The sequence below is a fragment of the Melopsittacus undulatus genome, chromosome 3 (assembly GCF_012275295.1).
Source record: "Melopsittacus undulatus isolate bMelUnd1 chromosome 3, bMelUnd1.mat.Z, whole genome shotgun sequence".
NCBI classification, from domain to species: domain Eukaryota; kingdom Metazoa; phylum Chordata; class Aves; order Psittaciformes; family Psittaculidae; genus Melopsittacus; species Melopsittacus undulatus.
The window spans coordinates 1,409,167-1,431,954 of NC_047529.1; the positions used below are offsets into that span (position 1 = coordinate 1,409,167).

Consider the following 22,788-nt stretch of genomic DNA (forward strand, 5'->3'; position numbering starts at 1 on the left):
CTCAGACACACACTGATGACAACCTTTGAAGAACAGTATTGTAAAACAGAGAAGACTGTGTCTGAACTCCAGTCAGCCTGACTTCATGATTTTAAACACTCAATAAAACCTAAAGGCAAGAAAAACACTTTGTGAATGAACCTCTACAATTACTGTTATATTCAACTACCTGATTTTTGAAGATGTAATATTAAGAACAACCTGCATTTGCATGAAAAATTAAAGATCTAATTTTAAAACAACAAGGAAAAGTGTAGTAGCATTGGCTTTTTAAACTAAAGACAAGTGAAGTCAGAGCATTGCTCTTACTTTTACTGCAGCTCGGCACATATCGGCAACCATTCGACCAGCAACTCTTGTCTCAAATATGTTCGAAACAGCAAAGTTAAAAACCTTCTCCAAAGCAACCTAAGAATGAGTACAGAAAGATGAGGGTTACTTTAAAAAACACAAGGTGGTTGATGTCACACACGAGGCAGTGTCTGTACATAGTATTCTTTTAGCAGAAGATTGCAAGTGTGATTCACTCTGAATCAGAATAGACAGAAACGCAGCTCTGTAGATCGCCTAAAGCTGAGTAAAATGTAACTACCATCACAATTAAAGCTGACAATACCACAGAATAGATTTTAAACTGATGTGAATAGTAACTGCTCAGGAGAAGATTCTAAGTGTCACCACAGAATCATATTGGAAAGGACCTTAAAGCTCATCAGGGACACCTTCCAACAGACCAGGTTGCTCACATGTACATCAATACTCAACACCTATGTCTAATTGCACAACTACAGCCCCAAGTGCAAGAATAAAGGCTGCTACAGAAGTAGCAGTGACAAGAGGTTTGTCAAAAATAGTTTCAGTTTGCAGACTGTCCCTTTTTTTTACTTCTTATTTATTGCAACACTCAGTTACAGTAACACAGTAACAGGAAAATACATGGCAGGGCTCAAGGTCCTTAAAATAACTGCAGAACAGGAAGATCTGTATTCCCCTCCTCCTGCAAGAGTCTGTAAACAAGACACACGGTGCTTTAACTGGAAATTGGAGACACTAGGCACATGTTCACTTTGGAAGAGAGGAGGTCAGAGAAATCCTGTTGACTAATGTGAACTTGGGGTGCTTTTAAAAAGCTACACAGAAAACAGTATTTTCCTTGAATAAGCTGCATTCCACTGAAAGGAAAATTATGCTATTTCAAAAGGTATCAAAGACATCCCTTACTTAACAAAGAAACAATGAATTAACTATCTACCATCCAAGTAGCCAGTGTGTTTTAAAGTAGCTTATTACCATCCAACACCTTGTAGGGGTGTGAATTATACACAGTGTAGGTAGTACCTACCTACCTATAGGTTGCTTCAATAACAGACAATCAGTGGAAATGTACAAATTAAATACTTAATAACAATGAAGAATCAACTTAACTTACAGAAACCAAAAGATTCCACACAAAAACCATACCAAAGTGTCTAGTGCAATGGTTCAAAATGTATAGAACCACAAAAGCATCTCCAAATATATACATAATGTAACACAAACAGGTCCAAATGGGCTAACCCAACCTGTAAGGCAAGAACTTGGTTTCTCCACCTCCCTCCCTCAGAGTTATTTTGATCTAGACCATTTTTCTGACCCCATTAGCCACATAGCTCCTTGAAAAAGCTCCTTTGCCCAGCTGAAGAAGTGGTAGGGAGAGAAAAGGAAAGCAGGTTTGTACAGAGGTATATATAATCATAAAACACATTGACACGAAGTCCAAAACTGCCCCCTCCAGCCCCTTCCTTGGTTAAACATGAAGGGTCACAACAGGACAATGAAGGAAGAATTAAGCCTCAAAGTTAGATGGAAAGCCCATGTTGTACATACCTTAAATATATCCTTTGAGCACTGAGTAAGGATTGTACTGAAAGTAGAAGAGAGCCCCAGTTCCACCAGACTCTCCAGGTGAGTCATTTTCTCAGTTTCAGTCTCCTCTCTGGTTTGTTCTAGTGTGCTGCTCTCTATAAGTCCAAAACATCTACACCAATACAGTAATTACAACATTAGTGAGTAGAACTTGAAAGTTTTAAGCTCTTCACACCAAGCTTTCACCTACTCATAGGTTCTTACCTATCCATAAACTGCAGTACGAAGTCCTCAAACTCAGCAGTTGCAGAACACAATTCTCTTTCCACCTGCGTTTTTCAACACAAAAGCAGCACAAAAGGTTGGCTTTTTCTTACAAAAAGATAATAAAGTTTATTTCCTATATTAACTACTTCAAAAGCACTTCCCATTTTTGTGACAGACTACAGTGCACTTCCTGTTGAAGTTTGTATAGTCTAAAATACACTACACAAAACAACTACACTTTCTTTCTGCTGCCCTGTCCAATTTCCAGGCCTTGATGTCTAGCCAAGCAACCTCTCGGGGTGAGATGGGTCTGCCTCCATGGATACAACCTTTGGCTTTCCTACTGATCTGCCTTTCCAGCAGGAGCTCAGTGAGTGCCAGCTCTGGTGACAGACTTGGCTCTGCTGCCATATCTATATTGAGCATTCAGCATATAAACTCCTCTTCATTTCTGAGTGCTGCTGCTCTGGAGCAATGAAACAAACCTTCTTGTAGTGGCTGAGAGCTCAGAATCTGGGTTATCTGTAGCTATTATCTGTTCTCTGAGCTACCAGAGGAGTATTCTAGCAGTGGACAAAACATCTAACAGGCTGATTAATTAGACTGAGAAAGCTGGGGCTGTTCAGCCTGGAGAACAGAAAGCCACGTGGAGACCTCAGAGCAGCCTGCCAGTATCTGAAGGGGGGCCTACAGGGATGCTGGGGAGGGACTGTAGTGATAGGACAAGGGGCAACAGGTTCAAACTAAAACAGCAGAGGTTTAGATTGGATATAAGGGAGAAATTCTTTACTGTAAGGGTGGTGAGGCACTGGAATGGGTTGCCCAGGGAGGTTGTGAATGCTCCATCCCTGGCAGTGTTCAAGGCCAGGTTGGACAGAGCCTTGGGTGCCATGGTTAGTGTGAGGTGTCCCTGCCCATGGCAGAGGGGTTGGAACTGGATGAGCTTAAAGTCCTTTCCAACCCAAACTATTCTATGATTCTAACAGGGCAGTTTCTAGTACCATAGTGGACACTGCTGCTGCCTCATTTGTAGTACACCAGATGTAGCTTCACTATCTTCTCTGTCATAATGTTTTATGGTGACAAGAAGTTTCAAAAACTTAATAGTATCAAAGCTGCTATTTTATTAACTCAAAAAATGTAGATGGCAATGGACCTCTGGAGACCATGTGGTCCAACCTCCTACTCAAAGCAGGGCAAGCTCAGAGTTTTAATTATGCTACATATTGATACTAAACTGAATTTAACATTATCTCTACAACACCCTATGACTAAGTAGCAATGCTAACAACATATGGTCAATATGCACGACAATGTCCACTCTACCACACTGACCTGAAGCAAACATGATCTACATGCTTGGGGTTTTGTTGCATTTTATCTTCATTTAACTTTGTTTTACATATAGAAGAGAGAGTAGCAAACCTCTCACAGTTCTGAAGAGACCATTGCATTACTAGAAATTCAATTAAAAACTAGGTTATAGTTTTGGTTTTATAACTGCACAGCACTTACCTCTGACAGATCATCTCTTTCTTGCAATACAGATGAACAATCTACTAAAGGCACCAAAGTAGAAAATGTTGCAATGAACTGGAATGTAATCTGTTGAGAGTTGCAAACAGCTCATTAGTAAGTGCTGCTGTATTCACATTGGAAAGCTCTTGTAGTTAAGGTATGGGAGCTAAAGTAAATCATTACATTAAAAAAAATATCCAGAGCCTAATTCTTCCACCCCAAAACTTCAATAATTCTTTCAGATTTCTTGTATAAAACTTCCAGCACTGTGAAAACCCCTTCAAGTATTTTCTAAGTTATTATTATTAGTAGTAGTAGTAGTATTTCCTAGGTAATACTTTGTGCTAACTTTCAAGTTACAAAACTCCTATCATTTTACACTGTTTGAACAGTATATTTAAAGCCCATTGAAGATGTGGGCTTTTAGGACCTAATTAATTGAAAACCTAGTAATGAAGGTCTTCCTGTTGATCTTAAAAGACCAGGAATATTTGCTAGGAACATCTGGAACATCTGTTTTATCTTGGTTTTTAGTGCTGCCCAGAAAGCCAGCACAATGCTCACCACAATCTGGTGTTAAAGATTCACTCTGCATTGTCCAGCAAGCCAAAAACGTTATTAGAAGTTAGAGGTTTGTGATATTAACTTACTACAAATAAGACTGTGCAGAACCAAAATCAGGCTAAGAAACATGAGTTACTTATCCATATGAATATAAAACAGCTCTCAGACTGAACTACTGACTAACTATCCTATAAGAAGGTGGGATTTACACACTCACCATACACTTGCTGAAGTCATTTGGATCTACCCCTGGCAATGCTCTCATCAGTAGAGGTAGCAGATGTGTTGGACCTTCAGGAAACCACTTCCCCCCGGACACCAGGCTGCGAGCCACCCCAATCACACAGCTCAACGTGGCTGTGAGCTGATGAGGTTCTGTCAGTGTCTCGAGTGCAGGGTACGTCCTATGAAGTTTAAGAGCAGTTATTTTAGCAACAGCAATGTTTCTAAGCCTTCCCATAAAAGTGCATCACAAGTGTTATTTTCTGTGGAAAAGGGACAAAATTTATGAAGAAAAATAAAAGCTCATCCATGGTTCCAAATTTTTTTCTGATCTTTTTTTCAATAGACTCAAAATTGCTCTAATAGAAAATGATCCTTCACTTTGATCAGTCCTGTTAACAAATTCAGGATTGAAGAATCTGTTAGTTGCAGCATAGGAATTGATAATGGCACACAGCTTTAAAGCTATGATGATTTTAGTGTTCAAACTTCAAGCTCAGTGTAAGGTTCTTGTGGCAAGCATGAAAACCTGCCTTGATGACATTTAAAGGGATATATTGCTTGATGTTACATTAAAGTCCATGCCTTTTTTAATAAAAACCTGATGAAGTACTGTGGTTTTTTAACCTTCTAGGGTTTGTTTTTACACTACTAGTTAGCAAAATGGCATTAACTCTTGCTACTGCTATCCACAACCTGCTGTTCAAAAAGGAGTCACAGTGCTACCCCTGCCCTACATCATCCAAAGGATCTACAACCATTCAACAAAACCCAGCCGGGAGCTGTAGCCAAGGCAAACATACCCATGATAGTTTGAACTCGAGCAGAGGTTCAGTCTGCTCTCAAAACAGAAACTGTAACAGTCATGCATCCACTGGTGTCCTCCTTAGAACTGTTATGCTGCAAATGTTTCCATGCAAATCAGGTTCAGCAAGGTTTTACCACCAGCTGAGTCTAAAGGGCTCTTCAGACAAACTCATTTCTCCGCTGTTTTTACAATATGAGGTGTTAAAGTACAATAGACTGCATAGGAGGAAGAACATGGATAGGGACTAGGAAGAAAGCTTTCCCCTGGGGCAGGAAGGAGTTACATTCTTCTCTTGGAACTTCAGGCACCAAGGCATTAGTAATAGTACAAACTATTTCATATGGGCATGTACTTAAGCAATGTGCTTATGAATACAGAAGCAGCAACAGTCATTTTAAACAATCTGTAACTGCAATATACTCTGACACAAACCAGAAATATGAAACTTACCCTTATTGCTATATAAATACAAACTACATAAACATCATTCATATTTGTCCCAGCTGAATGCTAGTGAGGGAGTACAAGGTGGCTCATGAATAAAGGGGGCACAGTTGGTTCTTTAACTGATCCACTCACACTGCTACCAGAGCTGCAAACCACCTGAGGACTGCCCCACACTGCACAAGCCATGACCAGCTCCCAGAACTATTCCATTTGCCAGGTGCTTCAAAACACCCAAACCAAATAAATTACAATTAAAACCAAAGTCCTCCCTCACTCCCTGTCCTGACCCAGGTCATTGCTCAGAGGTGTGTATTAGCAGTTCCTTTCACTGCAAGCGTTCACTGCAGCAAGGAAATTGCTTATCATTTAATACAACTGCTTTGTGTATTTATCCATTGGGAAGGGAACAGGGAAGTTGTGATGCTTCTGCAGAACTTACTTCTCCAGTACAGGTGGAATTACTAATTCAGGACGCATCAGTGCAAGGTTCTGCAGGGCTTGAGCAGCCTCCAGGCTTCCAGTTTTACTAAACATAGCCAGGAGAACAGGTTGAATAATGCATTCTACAAAGTCTGTAACATCCTGGTCAGTAAGTTTGTGACTCTCAGGCACAGGAGTTAACCACGTCATCTTCTTGTAGCGCTCACGATGCAGCCTTCTCACAACACCACTGGGTAACCTCTGAAGTAGCTTCATCAGTTTGTTCTGTTGAATACACAAGAAATGCTGTTCAGTTACTTGGCAGTAGCAGAGTCTGAGCTGTTAAATGCACAGCAGAAATAGTAAAGCCAGTATCTTGAAATTACATGACTGAGTAAAAGGAAACTCTAAAACACAATGTTTGCAACTTGTCATTAAACTTCAGTTCCCAAAATATCAGGAATTATGCTGCCAGCACCATGCCTTATGTTTTAAAAGATCATGAAAAATACATATAAAGCTTATAGTCAAGAATTAAGAGTACTTACCAGTAGTTTTGGGACATCTCTGAGAGCATTGTCTGCATCTTCACATGTAAACAAGGAAGCTATTCTAGAACAAGCAAGCTCCTTTGGCACTGCTTTGGCCAGCTCTGCTATTTTAATCTGTACTTTCCACCAGCTATCAGAGGGAGATTTTTACTAGCAGAATACTCTGCTAGCTGCACCATCAGAGTTATACTTCATCAAACTGGATATGCATAGAAAATCTTTTTTCCTTTATTTAGATTTTGCTAACTTGGAGATAGCAGGTTGGTCACATGAATAACACCGATGCTGTGTATCACCCTCCTTTAATGTGCTGTCTTCTTTTCCCCAGCTATCTATGAATTAGATGTCTAGTTTAAGCTTCTGAACCACATTTGGGTTAGACATTTGAAGAACACCTGCATTAGCTGTGGTCCTGATATCAAGCAAAAGTATTATTTGAATGACAGTACAATCACATCTTGAAAATGAAAAGTCTCAATATATATCCAACCAACAGACGATCCAGCTGCTGGAGCACATAATGCATCTATCAATATGTTTGAAGTGACAGGTTTGACTGTCAAAATTACAGCCAAAGTTATTGTCTTGACATGTAAAGAACTCACCAGCCAGCGCCCGTTATTTGAAGGATGGTAGAAAGAGGCAATGCTATTGAACAAGCCAGACAGGTGCTTTTGCACTAGTTTACTTGGCCCACCCTGTAACAAATATACCACAGTATTTTATTACATGGAACAAGTTAAATGAACAGTTAACACAGTAGTACAAGGTACAAGCAAACACTCTCACCACAGTCATACTGCAAAGCATCAAATCACAGCAGCAAATCCCCTCCCTTCCCCACCCTCAGCTCAGCACTAAGGAGCAATTTCTCCCCATCATATCAGATGAGATTCACTCCTAAAAGACTGATCCAGTTGTTCAGCTGGCAGTAGCACTGGCAGCTCTGGATACACACTTGGAATGTGGATAACATTCATTTCCAGAATGGCACAGCCATTTCCATCAGCTAAAAAGAAAAAACATCTTAAACACATGCTTGCTTAAAGCTCTGCATTAGGTTTTATTTCCCTTCAAGAAAATGCTACTAACCATCATGGCTGTGATCCACATGACTGCATGCCCTACATCATAAGCATTTGTCAGGAATCTTGGAACAACAACTTGGTTGCTTCCCACTGGAAGATTTAAACTCCTCAGAATTCTGGTAAAAATCTGAAAAGACAATCACATTGGCATAAATTACTTGATGGATTTATTACTTTATGAATGATTTACTTATGAATTTATGCCCCAGAACTGGCATAAATTAAGTTTTCTAATCAAAAGGTGTTTGGGGGTTTAAACAACATAAACACTATAAATCTTAGGAAGAATCTGAAAGACTCAAAAAGTCACACAGACTATTTATCAAAAGAATACCACTAAGAGCCATTCCCACAGTAACATGGCATAAGTTATGCAATCAGACAGCACTTGCACAGTAAGATATGCTGTTGCTTCTGTTTGGTTTTGAGTCAGGTGATAACAGCAGCAACTTCCAGTGCTGCCTGGTACAAAAGGATGCTCAAATCTTCCCATCTTAAACTTACGTCTTCAAATGAATGTACTTAATTTGAAAGAATGGCCCACTGCAATGTAAGATCCATATAGGGAATATGAATACTTCTTAGTGCAGAACACCACAGACTTAAAGCAAACAAGATAATTCCATAAAATGAGGAATATTACCTTTGGTACATATGGATCCCAGTCTATGTATCCGATGTTGTCAGTGGCCAAGCGAGCAAACAGATTTACTAGATGCTGAAAACAACCATAAAAGAAATATTTATTAGACTTGTAATAAAAGATGCAGAAAGCTCTCAATCTACTTTGCAGGCGCAAGAGAAAAGCTACCCATGGCCCTACAGTGCTTGTAAAGGGAGATTTCACTCCATTAGGAGCCACCAATGCCATCTTCCACAATGCATCAGAATCCCTGTCTTCAGGAGTCCAACTCACCACACAGCTGAGCCCTTACAAAACAGGTAACTGTGATCTCAGTTCTAGCAGAGGCAGCCTGCCAGAACATATATATCTACATCTATATTGAAGAGGTAGGGGTATATGTATATATATATATGTGTGTGTGTGTATATATGTATGTGCATGTATATATATATAAAAGATACATATATAAAAATATATATCTTTTTAATATAAAGATGTATTAATAGTATTTCTACAAGATACTCTCACACTCTCCCTTTCCCCATGCTCTGTGAATTAACATGAAAGGCAGAATGCATTCACTACCATTTAAATTCTCAACCACTTATTGCTAGAGCAACTCTGAAGAACAGTAAACGACCAGACAAACTTGAGCTATACACTGGCAAAGAGTTTAGCTTCTGCTAAGAAACACCTTTCCCCCTTTGGAGCAAGAACCTATGATTGCCAATTCATGTCATGGTGCTTCTTCATTACTAGAGCACTCTCATGCGAGCTCAGTGTGGACACTGGCCCAAAACAGCATCTATATATAGACAGTGAAGAAAATACAACCAACAGTGTTTGCTTGGCAGGATCCATCCTACTTAAAGCATGCTTGCCTGTGCTGATGGCTGTCACATCTGTAAGCTTGGGTTTAAGCACATCTGTGACTTGTAAAGGTCACAGTCATTAGCTGTCAGAAGGGACAGCAGTATGTGACTGTGAAGAATTAGATACTCCATTGCCAGAGGACAGCCTCATGAGTCTAGAAGGGAACTGAAAAATGTCCTCAGGAAAGAGTTATCAGGACTGAACAAAAAGGAGATAAAGTCTGACTCTCATATCCTGACTGTGAGGAAGCACATAATCCACCAACACTCCTTTTATGAGCTTGTCCAAATAGGGAAATACCTATTAGGTCTCCAAGAGCCTTGATGCTTCTATCAGTACCATGAAGCCATGGCAAAGCCAATAGGAACTGCCTTAAACAATCCTGCCTTGCTCAGAGACAGATATTCACAGAACAGCTCACCTCTCAGTCTGAAGGACATGATAGCTTTGGAAAACCCACAAATTCAGGACAGTTACATCTGACACAGCCTGAAGACAAGTGTTCCATTTAAATTATCTACCTTTCTCATACAGGAAATACCCACTGAAAAAACAATCCCTTACCATGCACAAAGACAACTGATTCTATAGCTCCTCTTCAAACAGCAAGTCCAGCTCTGCCAAAGCAAGCTGAGGAAAAGCTTGCAGCATAGAGAGGCTTAAATTGGATTGCACAGTCAGAACCCATATGTCTCGTTCTCTGCATCCAAGCCTGATGCAGTGAACATGTTTGCCTTTAAGATCCAGAGCAGACAGCAAAGGAAACAAGAAGTGAAAGCTTGGGGGGGGAAAAAATGAAGTTGCTGTGAGCAAACTGTGAGAACACAGTGGAAGAGGGAAAAAACATCAGAGGCAGCTTATGAAAGAGTGTTGATGATTATTTGTTAGACCATTTGACAGAGACAAACCAAATCATGGTATTAAAGTGCAGGCTGTCATCTTCCCGTCAAAAAGAGGAGATGGAATTGTGGGGTTTTGGAGAGCCAGCAGAAAGATGTGATGTCTACAATCTCAAATAGAGCTTTGGCAGTCATCCTGCTCCCATCTGGACACTTGTCAACTGTTGAAGCAAAGAGTGCCTGCCTTCCTTTACGATGGAACAAAACTCAAACCAGGAAGACCTACACACAGAGCTTCTCACAAAAAACCTGGGGTTTTGGAAATCAGGTTTCTCCAAAGACACTGAAAAGTGTACATCAGCAGGGGATCAGTGAGAGGAGCAGATGGTCCATGAGCTTATGTTCATGTTGAGTATGGGAAAAAATGTGGTTATATGCCAAGTTTCACTGCAGTGAAGCCAAGGCACAGATCAGCTGCAACAATAGCACCTAAGCTAAGAATAAGACTTAATTTTCTTTTCCATGTTTTTATCTATAAGACACAGTAAAAGACAGACAAGTACATGGTAAATTATTTTACTTGAAAGAAATAGCCCAGTGGTATTTTTGGGCAAGAGGAATACAGGTTCTTTATCTAAAACAAAGATGACAATAACTCACAGCAGTCAAGGCAAAGCATTGCCACTCAAAAGTAGGGATCATGAAAGATCCATTAAGATATAAAAGATGGGACTTCACAGAATTCTAACTTACGGAAATCACAATAGCATCTTGCATCATCATAAGCATTAAGAGGCAGCCTGGAAAATGCCCACATTTCCAAGGCTGAAAAGAAAAGCTGCCCGAGCTCACCATTAAACACTGTTCACCAAGCACATTTAGTCAGCCAGTAATTGCTTGCTAACAATCATGAAGTTACTGTCTCTGCTTGTTTGTGCTGGTTACAGCAGAAGGGAAACAACAATCCATTATATCACTGTTGGACTTCAATGCCTTGCAAACAAGTGTTAGAAACATGTAAATGCATTTCTTCTAGTGTAGGTAAAAAGCAAATACTTACCCCTTCCCATTGGGGAAGGTTCTGAACTGACACCCAAAGGCCTATAAATTCATCGAACCAGAGCCTACAAGAGAACAGAATCAAAGTAACTGTAATGTTGTGGAAGCATCTCCCTCACTGGGTTTATCCCTCACTTTGCTAGCTGACTGCAAGAACTCACCTGCCCCTCAACTCATTCAACATGAACAGGGATCAGCACTGACAGGCTTGTATCACTTTGTTTCCCATAGCATCCCCTCTACCCACAAATATGAGCCCGAGTGTCAGTGCTTGCTTCTTCTACCTCCCCTGCTCTCAGTCTTGTTTGAACCCTTCCTTTCACATACGTGTTTCACCAGCAGTTTCCTTATCTACATCACTTTCACCACTTCATTGCATTTTGCCATCTCAACAAAGGTAAAATAGATGAAAATAAATCACACTTCATTTTCCTTTACCTTAAAATCTAGAATTTGTCCCTACTGACCAATGGTTACAAGTGTCAAGAACTTCTATTCTGAATTCACCTGAAGCCAAAGATGCAAACCCTCCACACCAGTCCCTCAAATTACAGGTATAAACTATATTCGCCCCCTTTCTTGAAGTTTTCAGTAACCCTATGCCACAAATGTACTTTCAACCTCACAGCCTAAGTAATCTCTAAATGCACTGAACATCACTGGCTTGTGCTTTGAAGTTCAATAGTTCTGCCTTAAATACAACCCAGATACTGTCCTGCCCTGTTAAAGTTTCTCCTTTAATTCTGAAACTCATTTCCTGTAGCTCTCATAGAATCCCAGACTGATTTGGGTTGAAGGGACCTTAAGCTCCTCCAGCTCCAACCCCTGCCACAGGCAGGGACCCCTTCCACTGGAGCAGCTGCTCCAAGCCCCTGTGTCCAACCTGGCCTTGAGCACTGCCAGGGATGGGGCAGCCACAGCTGCTTCCTTATATCTAATCTAAATCTCCTCTCTGGCAAGTTAAAGCCATTCCCCCTTGTCCTGTCACTACATGCCCTTGTAAAAAGCCCTCTCAAGGTTTCCTGTAGGCCCATTTAGGTACTGGTAGACTGTCTGAAGGTCTTCCCCAAGTCTTCTCTTCTAACTGTCCCACATTTCCAAACCTTGACAGTGAACTGAAGACCTCCACCTCCAGTTCCATATCTGTAGTAAAAGCTGTACTTTATCCTACATGAAGGACTCACTGGAACGTGGCCCAGATTAAATAAAAGGTAGGACTTAAAGCTCTGCTAGGGTTAATGATTTTTACTCGCAAGACTATTCCTTCAGGATTAAAAGTGCACTTAATTCAATTTAGCTTGCTTTGTTGTGTACCCTGTGCTTTACCCTAGAGTAGGGAGAACTCCTTTGAGAACAGACACTACACAATTCCCCCAGGTTACTTTCAGAAAAGAACGCTGACAGAATTTGTCTTGAATTCCTTCCAACAATGCTCTTAAAAGCCACCATTCATTTTGCTGGTTGACTTCAAGCCACCCTGTAGAAGATCATCAGCTGCATTTGCAACAGAACACTACACCAACAGACACTCGATTGCACTTACTTGAAACCCTTTTGGTGAAGGGCAGGAGGAAGGGTTGTGGGTAAGAACAGTTCAAAGTAGGTTATAGCCTTTTGCATGGTAACGTCAAAAGGACACATTAAAGGCCTCCATTCATCCAGCATCTCTGCAGTGGCATCTTCTGGAAAATACCTGAAAGCAAGGAAACCACTTGGCTTGGCTTGAAAGTTTGGGTCTTCTTAAAGCATATTTAAAACTATTTACTAATCTGTCATAAATCTTAGCTCCCAGGGGCAATAGACAGGCAGTCCTCCACCCCACTCAACCTTCACAGAGCACAGAGTTAAGAGCAAGGACACCACGTGCATCATTCAAGACCACAAATGTAAGAAGGATGTGGTCTTGTTGAACCAGGTAAGGTTCTGTAGGACATAAAACCATTTCAATGTGAAGGCTGGTCAGAAAAAAAAATCAACAACTATTCATATTTGATGCAATATGGAAAAAAAGATTACTTAAGGCATAAGGAATATTTATGGAAGCATTAGAAGAATGCTGGTTATTTAATTTCTTTAAAAACCCCTAAATATCCAAGCACTGCAGTATTTAAAATGCACACCAGATGCAACTGTTTATACAACATAACTATAGCAGTTGATATGGGACCAACTGGAAGCACCATCAGTGTCCCAACCTTAAGTCAGAATTCTCAAGAGACAAATATCACATTTCCTTTTTAAACACTCTGCTTCAGTGACTTTCACATTCATACCAGCTACCAGAAAAATCAACACTGGAAATAAGGGGTTTTATTTAGCTACAAGACCACATATATCTGGGAGAAGCGTTAAGGTTGTTTTATTCTTATAGTTCTCACACTAGCAGTGTGTGTTTAAAACAGCATCTCCTATTGGGCTGTTCAACAGAGTAGCATCAGTGTGTGGAGCAACTGCTCCCTTGAAAGCGGATGATAACTACAAAAGGTTGTACAGCCAGTAGTAAATAAGAGCATAAATCTCTTCTCTGCATCTCTGCTATATCCTAAGCTGTGAGCAAAGTCAGTTAGTGCAGAGAGCACTGGTTCAGGCACACACACTCCCAGTGAACACAACAGCATAGAAGGGCAAAGGCAGTGGTGGCCTTATGTCGTGATATATGGCTTAACTATTAACAGACTTTCCACCATAGGTGTTCAAAAGCAAAACCTAACAACCTTACACTTTGTTTAGATATTACAACATAGAATGTGCCTGTCGCTATTTTCATTTTAAGCAACATAAACCTGGGGTTTTGATCATCCATAATGCAGTAAACCCGAAAAGTCTCTACCCTTCACCAGAACCTCCTTAAATGAACTGGGACAGCAGCCACGGAATGACTTGAGTTTAAAACCCAGAAAACCCACCCGACTTTTCTGCTCCCTCTTAATGTAATATTACAGATGCAGGCTTTAAACCCCCCCAACCAACACACACTTACGGTCTGCAGCTCTTCACCAGTGTTTTCAGAACGCTCTCTACAGAACTGAAACAAGAAAGATAACATCAGGGATGGTGTTGTTACCCAATTTCAGTGACAGCAGAAAAACAACCATTTGCTGATTTTACCCTCAAGAGATTAAGGTAATGTTGATGCAATTAGATGTCCTCTGTGAACATGCAGTAGCTAACTGCCTTCTACAAAGACCTAATCACAATGACTCAAATTGCTCTGTTAAACTCCCAGTCCTGCTTTTCATACGCTGCTTTTGTATTTAATGCAGTTAAGTGATAAGTGAAGATTATTATCATTTATTATAAGTAATATCCTGCATTTCATCCATGAGCAACCAACAGAGCAAGGTAATTCCTCAGGGAAGTTGAAAACAAACAGGAAAACTGGGTTTATGGACTTAATAAATATTTGCAAGATAAATAAAGGCAACAGACTTCAGAAAGCTGGTGTTATTATTATACTCCAAACACATATCTGCCTTTTCAATCTGTTTTTGGGGTTTGTCCAGTGGTCCTAAGGAAGAGAAGTGAACTATCTGTAAATCATTGGTTATTTCATTGGTTTCCCTCTAACTGCTGGTTTTAAAAGGATTTTCATCCATTGCAGGGAACCTTGTCTGAGAAATCATTTGAACACAAAGTGCCACGGGATGCCATCAACCACTTAAACCAGATTAAACCTCACAACACACTCAAGGAATAAAAGGGAGGGGAAGAGAGATCAGTCAGTGGAACCAGAAACGTGGCAAACTGTCACATTCTTCACATTTTCTCTTCATTACAAGACAAGCTCCAGACTCGAATGTGCTTTTACCAAAAACCATTCCTCAATGAACAAGAAAGGTTCTGGCAGAACTTGCTCCATCTTCTAGATGCACTTCCTATACTTTTAATAGAAGGATCGCATCCTTCAGCTCACCATCAAAACCTACCATACAGAACTGCTACTGGGATCAGAAAAAGATGATGCAGATGGATCATCTTCAGAATGCTACCAAGGATCAGCTTAGGTCAATTCCTTCTGAGACACAGCAGTACTGGGCATGCACACACCCTCCCTCTAGTCCTGTACAAAGTAAACTGATCCCATACAAGCCAGAACTATAAAATGGATAAAGCACCATTTCCCTCCAATACCTGGACACTCAATGCAAGCCAGCATAAGCTCACTCAGCCTTCACATCACCACTTCAGCTCAAGCAGTGCTCCAGGAGATGAAAAGTTCTTTGTGTTTTATGCATCAGTGACCAAGTAAATCCATGGCCTCTCCCAGAAGGAAAAGTCTGAGCTGACTGACAGCTTTGAAAATATGAACAGGAATGGCCAACCATTTACTAGAGAGAAATGAGATCAGACTCTGCAGGAAGCTCATCAAGATTCTGGGTTAAAGTGAATACTGCTCTTGAGAGTTAGGAAACGGGTAATAGTTGTTCCAAGAGGAGATAAACAGAGCATGAACCAGCACATTCCTTAAGAGCATTAAAGATTAACATGAAAAATGCTTGTGCAGCCAAACAAGAAAGCCATCCCTGTTCTAGCACACACCACTGGAGGAAACTGTGACTAAGGAGAACATGAAGGACAGAGGAGTTTTAAGAAACACCAATTCCAGAGACCAACAAATGTTTCTAATTCCCAAGTTTTCAGTCAGATCCCAGCATGTATTTGTGGAAGAGAGCAAAGGAGAAAGACTGGAAAGGGTATTCCATCCCTGGCAGTGTTCAAAGCCAGGCTGGATGGGGCTTGGAGCAAGCTGCTCTAGGGGAAGGAGTCCCTGCCTGTGGCAGGGGTTGGAGATGCAAAAGCTTTAAGGTCCTTTCCAACCCAAACTATTCCATGATTCTATGTCCTTGCCTGTCATCTGATCATGAATTTGGAATGGAAGCTAGAAAGAAACAAACAGCAGCAATTTTGTACTTAGGGAAACTTCCATCCAAGACACACCTGAGCTACACACCAAGTACAAAAAACATCCTGTACAACTCCCATTTGATGACTACCAGTTAGAAAGGGACAGGACAATATAGCTGGGAAGAAGAGACTGCTGGTTACTGGTTTCATTATCACTTTGAACCCACTCAAACCTTTTACTAGTGGCTCCTGCTCCACTCTTGGTTAGACTTTCTGTGTACCTGTTACTGCTGAAGTGCTCACAAAGATCTACAGTTACCACACACAAACTTGTGTCTGAAATCCAACACTAAACCAGCCAGGAAACAAGAGAGCACAACAGCAAACAAGGATATACATAAACCACATGAGGCTGCATCAGCCTGCTGTGGTTTGTACTCCTGCTCAGGTATTTAATGCTGACCACTTGCATAAGGTATTAAAACCTTTGTAACAGGGAGGTAATGAAGCCACATACATGGGAAGGTATCTCCTATTAGTAACTGAAGAGGAAAACGTCTCATGCCATTGACTTTGGTTTTAGTTCCTGCTTATTACCTGAAGTATTATTAGATCATTATTATCATCTTGCCATATGGATATATTAAAAAGCATCAACAATACTATTAACCCCTATCACCAGTCATCATTTTGGCACTACATGTTCATTTTCTTCTTTTAGGAAGGGCATGACCATATTAATTTGTAAATCTGGGTAGTTTTCCCTGCATTTTCAAGGAGAATCATGTTTCAGATAACACATAAACTGACACTGTTGACTATTCCATGATCGAAAAGCAGTAAAACCACTGTTTCCAGGATACATTCTAGCCCTGTGGTGGACACCCCATTACAAGAGCTTAAATTAAGACAATGACAGAGCAACCAGCTGTACTCTCACTAATGATTTCAGTGACTTTCTAACTGCAGTTTGTGAGCCAAATATCAGTGTCTTATTGGATTAGTACAGCTACATACTTCTTCCTAAAAGGCCCCAAACAAAGCAAACCAATGGGAATTCCACTCCACTTCTACCAGTGCTCTGTATTTATATATCCACAACATCTCCTGATAGGGTTTTTGCTGCAAAAATTCACAGTCAGCTCTGCCAATAGCCAAACTCTGCTTCACAATCCACAGCTACAAGGTTGTTGCTGGGTGGATTTTCCAGATCCTATTACCTCACTGCTAAAGCACTTTCCATGATTTCATCGTTTTTAATAGTAAGGTACACTGCCTCCGTGACATGCACTCCTACAGCAAAGCTCATCCTGGCCACATTCAGAGCCAGCTATTATTCAAATGTCAATTTTCCTTCCATTTGACCCTCGGAAAGATATGCTGGTTAAATTAGTTAGATGTAGCCACTGTATCAGCCACTTGACACACGCTGTATCTTGGGCCCCATTAGAAAGGTTGACATACAGTGCGACATTCTCATAAACAGTGGTGTCATGTTAACATCAGTTTTCCAATACAATTATTTATGCAGGAAATGACACTTGTGTGGCAAGTGTTATGATTGAACAGAACATGCACAAGATGACACATCGGCCAGAGCTGAACAGAACAAAAAGTCTTTCTTACCACCTATGTAATACATTAAGCACAAATGTTTTAGGTGAAGACAAGCCTGGTCGATATGAACTGAATGTAAAAAAAAACAAAACACAAAAATAAGAGAAAATTAAAACAGTTGTTAATTTAACAGCTCTAAATCAAATCAATCAGCTTGTAAAAATCTCACTTGATTTGCACCAAAAAGATATCCCTGAGAATTGATGTTAAAAAGGATAAGCACCGTATGAGAAGAAATCGCACTGCATATTCAGGTGGAGTGTGTGCTATCTATGCAGTTAATAAAAGCTGCATACTGCAGATGGGCCACCACAATCAATACCTTCCTCCCAGATTAACCTCCCTTCCCCTCTTGGAAAGCCCCCTTCCAACTATGCAGGCATTACACACTGGACCACAGCCCCACAGAGCAAAGTAGCAGCTTCCCAAGGTGCTGATACGTGCCTAGAAGAAACCAACTAAAAAGGTTCTGCTCTTCTGGATTTTCACTTACAAGTAGTACCTACAATGAGCAAAATAGTACAATTGAGCAGAATTATTCTTCCAACTATGTAGCCATGAGAGAAATTTAGCATGAAATGCTCTAGTAACAAGTTACAAGGCTACAACATGTATTTTGTGTCACTGATCAGCAAGAGGACCTTCCACTCAGCAGAAGGGATCAGTGGTGGTACTTCAGCATCCCTGGGCAGAAAGGGATGGTTTTTAAAGCAAGTATTTTCACCTTCATTTCTTTACATGAAGTGTCAATTCAAACAAGCATCATGAGTTCTCCATGTAATATCTTTCATAATCTGGAATGTACAGAGCAGAACCTTCTCTAATTGGAATTATTAGGGTATTTGGGGAGTTTGACAGATGGGGAGGGATTGGCAGCACAAAGAAAGAACAGAAACAAGTTTTCATTTTAAAATCAAACATTTGTAACATTCTTAACTGGGAAAAAAAAAATGATTTGTCCAAATCATCACTTTGAAATTCTGTGTATGTATTTTCTGTAAAAAGCACTTCACTTTCCTTTCTGTGTGCAGAGATTTACACCTAGATTCCAGGTACCAGCAATGATTACAGCACATATATTCTAAGAACAGTACCTTTTACTTTTTTCCAAACACCTATTGTGTTACAAACTGGAAGAGCAGAATTTAACTTGACTATTTGTGCTGGCTTTGGCTGGGATAGAGTTAATTTTCTCCATAACAGCTGGCATGTTTCGGATTCCTGCTGAAAGCAGTGCTGATAACCCAGGGATGCTTTCGTTATCACTGAGCAGTGCTTACACAGAGCTAAGGCCTTTTCTGCTCACATCCACCAGTAAGGAGCTGGGTGTGCACAAGGAGTTGTGAGGGGACACAGACAGGGCAGCTGATCCCAACTGACCCAAGGGATGTTCCAGACCATAGGATGTCATGCTCAGAATATAAAGGTGGGGGAAGAAGGAAGTGGGGGCACATTCAGAGTGATGACATCTGTCTTCTCAAGTCACCAAGATGCTTTCCTGGGGATGGTTCAATACCTGCCTGACCATGGGAAGTGGTGAATGATGGATTCCTTGTTTTGCTCTGCTTGCATGTGTGGCTTTTGCTTTCCCTCTTCAACTGTCTTTATCTCAACCCATGAGCTTTCTCGCTTTTACCCTTCTGATTCTCTCCCCATCTCCTCAGGAGGCAGTGAGGGAGCAGCTGTGTGGGGCTCAGCTGCAACTGGCATTAAACTACAATAACATTAAAGAAAACCCCACATCAAATCTGTTAAACTGTGAGATATCATCCTAAAATATGTTGATGAAGACCCCATATTTAGAAATTAACTCAATCACATTAATGAAGAGAGAAACATCATCACAAGCAGTTCACTGGCAGAAGGATAGACGTGATTTAGTTCAGTCTTGCATAATATTACTGAAATATACTTCATGAAAATAGAATCAAAATATTTACTGTGTATCAAATTCCAACTATTAAAAGCAAATTACAAAGGAATTGAAAGCATTACAGGTACTTATAGCTTATCAAATGTTTTAAAACGCAAACTTACTTAGGAAACCAATTCAATCCAAGGTTTTCTGTTTTGGAGTATAATATCCTTTCTAGCATTTCATAAAGCGGTCTCCATGGCAATTCCAAATCATCCCTGGAAAGCAGCTGTTTTTTTCCTAATAGAAAACAAAATAACAATCACTTTAGGATTAAATATTCACGTGGACACACTGTGCATCAGAATGTCCCAGGTCACTGCTCTGAATCATGCTTAGCTTCAGTGCTTGGCACAAGCTTCAGCAAGGTCAGGCAAGAAAGCAGATGGCCACTTGCAGTACTTCTGCAACCACAGAAGCTGTCAAGACCTTCAGGATAACTCTAAGTGAAACAAACATTATCATGTTGTGAGACACGTCTTTATGTTCTCCCTGCTTGAGATTCAACCTGAACACTTGGCTCTCTAACAGGGGGGAAAAGCCTGACATTCTTTCAGTTCCACTCCTAAAGCTTTGAAGAGGGAAAGGTGTCTGCATAATGAGAACTCCTTTCAACCAACATCACCTGTACAGGGGATGACCACATAAAGTAAACCAGAACATACTATTACATTAAGGCCACGTTGGATGGGGCTTGGAGCAAGCTGCTCTAGTGGAAGGTGTCCCTGCCTGTGGCAGGGGTTTGGAACGGGATGAGCTTTAAGGTCCCTTCCAACCTAAACCATTCTAGGATTCTGTGATTACAGTATATTGAGCAGCTCAAGTAATCAACTACTTTCCATAGTCACCAGAAATGTGTACTCACTTGAGCAGGTTTATCAAGAGGCGTGCAAATCCCTGCATCATGCTGATCTCCAGCCGTGGGATTGTTACCAACTCGTACAACAGTTTGATGAAAAGCACATGATCTTCTCTGCTAAACTTTCTCCCATATAATCGGATGTACCTGCAACCAAAACACCCAGTGAGTCAGCAACATAATCAAACAATTCCATTATATCCCAGACCTGAGCCAGACTCGGTGTGACTTGGTGTTTAATGAGACAAAACTAAAACCTGCTTCACAAGCCCAACAAATAAGAGGCTGAAAACTTACACAAAGGGAGATGAACAACTGAAACTAACCACAGGAAGAACAGAAAGGACCAAATAAAGCTTACAGTCTTCTAAGATTCCACTCATACCATAACTTCATGCTCACACCAGATACCACAAAAAACAAAGAGCACTCTTTCACCTCAGCTCAAAGTCTACCAGGCATTAAATTTTGTATTTCCATATCCCTATGTATTTATTTCTCTTAATAAAAAGCCAACCACACAACAGCTCTCACAAGCAGCCTTACTTTACTCAATCCTTGTCAGCAGGAGCACTTTCAGAATGAGATGGGGCACAATCCAGACAATAATAACAATCATCATCATCATCAAGTCCAAATCTGAGCACTTTCCAGTGAGAGTGAACAACTGATTTAGACACTGAGCTTTGTTGGTGGTGTCTCCAACTGCTGTCACTGATACTTACTATCTTAAGAGGGCGTAGATCCATTTGGACTAACTCTGGAAGAAGTGCTTGCTAATTTCAGCTTAAAAAAGAAATACATTTGAAGTCTTAAAATACATTCAAAGTCTTAAAATACATTCTGCACCACAAAACCTATTGAAGGTTCTCGTGCAGCACTTCACGTGCCACACACTATAAATCACCGCTCACCAAGGAAGCACACTCCTTTTTATTACTATTCCAACTACTCTTAGCAATTTACTAACACTCTATCCTCCAAGTGGCAGCTGGACAAAGCATGTAAGAGACAAATCCCTATAAAACAACTTTTAGAGAAGCTTGTTCACTGTTCTGATTTAGTAGAGCTTGGACTGATTTGTAGCCAAATACACACCCGTGGTGCATCAAGGCTCACTCTGGCATCATGAAGAATGCCAAATCTCATGCTGTTGATGCGGTACATAGGGCAGGACACAGCTCTGAAGGACTCCTTGAAAATCATAGAGTCCCAGCCTGGTTTGGGTTGAAGGGACCTTAAAGCTCCTCCAGCTCCAACCCCTGCCACAGGCAGGGACCCCTTCCACTGGAGCAGCTGCTCCAAGCCCCTGTGTCCAACCTGGCCTTGAGCACTGCCAGGGATGGGGCAGCCACAGCTTCTCTGGGCACCTTGTGCCAGCGCCTCAGCACCCTCCCAGGGAACAGCTTCTGCCTCAGAGCTCAGCTCAGTCTCCCCTGTTCTGGCAGGTTCAAGCCATTCCCCTTGGCCTGTCCCTACATCCCTTGTCCCAAGCCCCTCTCCAGCTTTCCTGCAGCCCCTTTAGGCACTGGAGCTGCTCTCAGCTCTCCCCTTCAGGAGCCTTCTCTTGTCCAGGCTGCCCCAGCCCAGCTCTCTCAGCCTGGCTCCAGAGCAGAGCTGCTCCAGCCCTCGCAGCAGCTCCATGGCCTCCTCTGGCCTCGCTCCAACAGCTCCACATCCCTCTTGTGCTGCTGCCCCAGAGCTGGGCATGGGACTCAGGGGGGTGGGAGGAAGGGGGTGGTCTCCCCTGGGCAGAACAGATGGGGGAATAATAGAAGCAAGGTGATTTTAGAGGAGCAGATAGTGACCTACCAATGGAAACAAACTGTCTTGAGTCCTAAACTTCATTTCTGAAATTGACTCCTGTGACATCGGAGAGCTTAGTTTAATACTGTACCTGGTTGAGTTGCAAATGCTTCATGCTCATCTGTAAAGCTTTAGTCCTCACAGCACTGCCAGTGGGAGAACTGACTACTTGAGAGCTAAAAATCAGATCACTTAATTCAATACACTCAAATGAAACACACTTCACACAGTGATACATGGGATTTATGTACTGCTTGAGTGCTTTACTTCCCTGTTCCTCAATTTAAAGCCAAATTACCTCTGAACTTCCAGGATGCCCCACAGCTAGATCTGACCAAAAGGAGGTGGTTTGCTTAAATACACATACACCAAGACCTCTTGCTCTTTCCCTGCAAGACTTTTTCCCAGCCTTCTTCCTGCAGCTCCCTTTGAAGACACCAGGCAAGAGCTGCAGGGCTCTAACAAACCAGAACTCACCACTTTTCATAGAAACTAAGAAAAAACAACCACACTACAGCACCTGTTTCCAATTCACTTCCCCATTGCTTTCAAGGCGGGATTTCACCTTTTGATGGGCAGTATTTTCACTAATGCTTATTTCAACATATTTTACTTACTTG

General features: G+C 41.2%; 1 protein-coding gene across 1 annotated transcript in view; it reads right to left on the reverse strand.

Moving 5' to 3' along the window:
- Positions 1-22,788, reverse strand: part of PSME4 (proteasome activator subunit 4) — a 59,195-nt gene that overhangs the window by 30,706 nt on the left and 5,701 nt on the right. The window contains 14 exon segments of the mRNA XM_034060712.1: positions 310-408; positions 1,867-2,017; positions 2,110-2,174; positions 3,628-3,717; positions 4,412-4,598; positions 6,111-6,376; positions 7,248-7,340; positions 7,735-7,857; positions 8,374-8,448; positions 11,128-11,191; positions 12,670-12,819; positions 14,107-14,151; positions 19,626-19,743; positions 20,352-20,509. Coding sequence (XP_033916603.1) covers positions 310-408; positions 1,867-2,017; positions 2,110-2,174; positions 3,628-3,717; positions 4,412-4,598; positions 6,111-6,376; positions 7,248-7,340; positions 7,735-7,857; positions 8,374-8,448; positions 11,128-11,191; positions 12,670-12,819; positions 14,107-14,151; positions 19,626-19,743; positions 20,352-20,409 — 1,584 coding nt within the window. The 5' untranslated portion in view covers positions 20,410-20,509.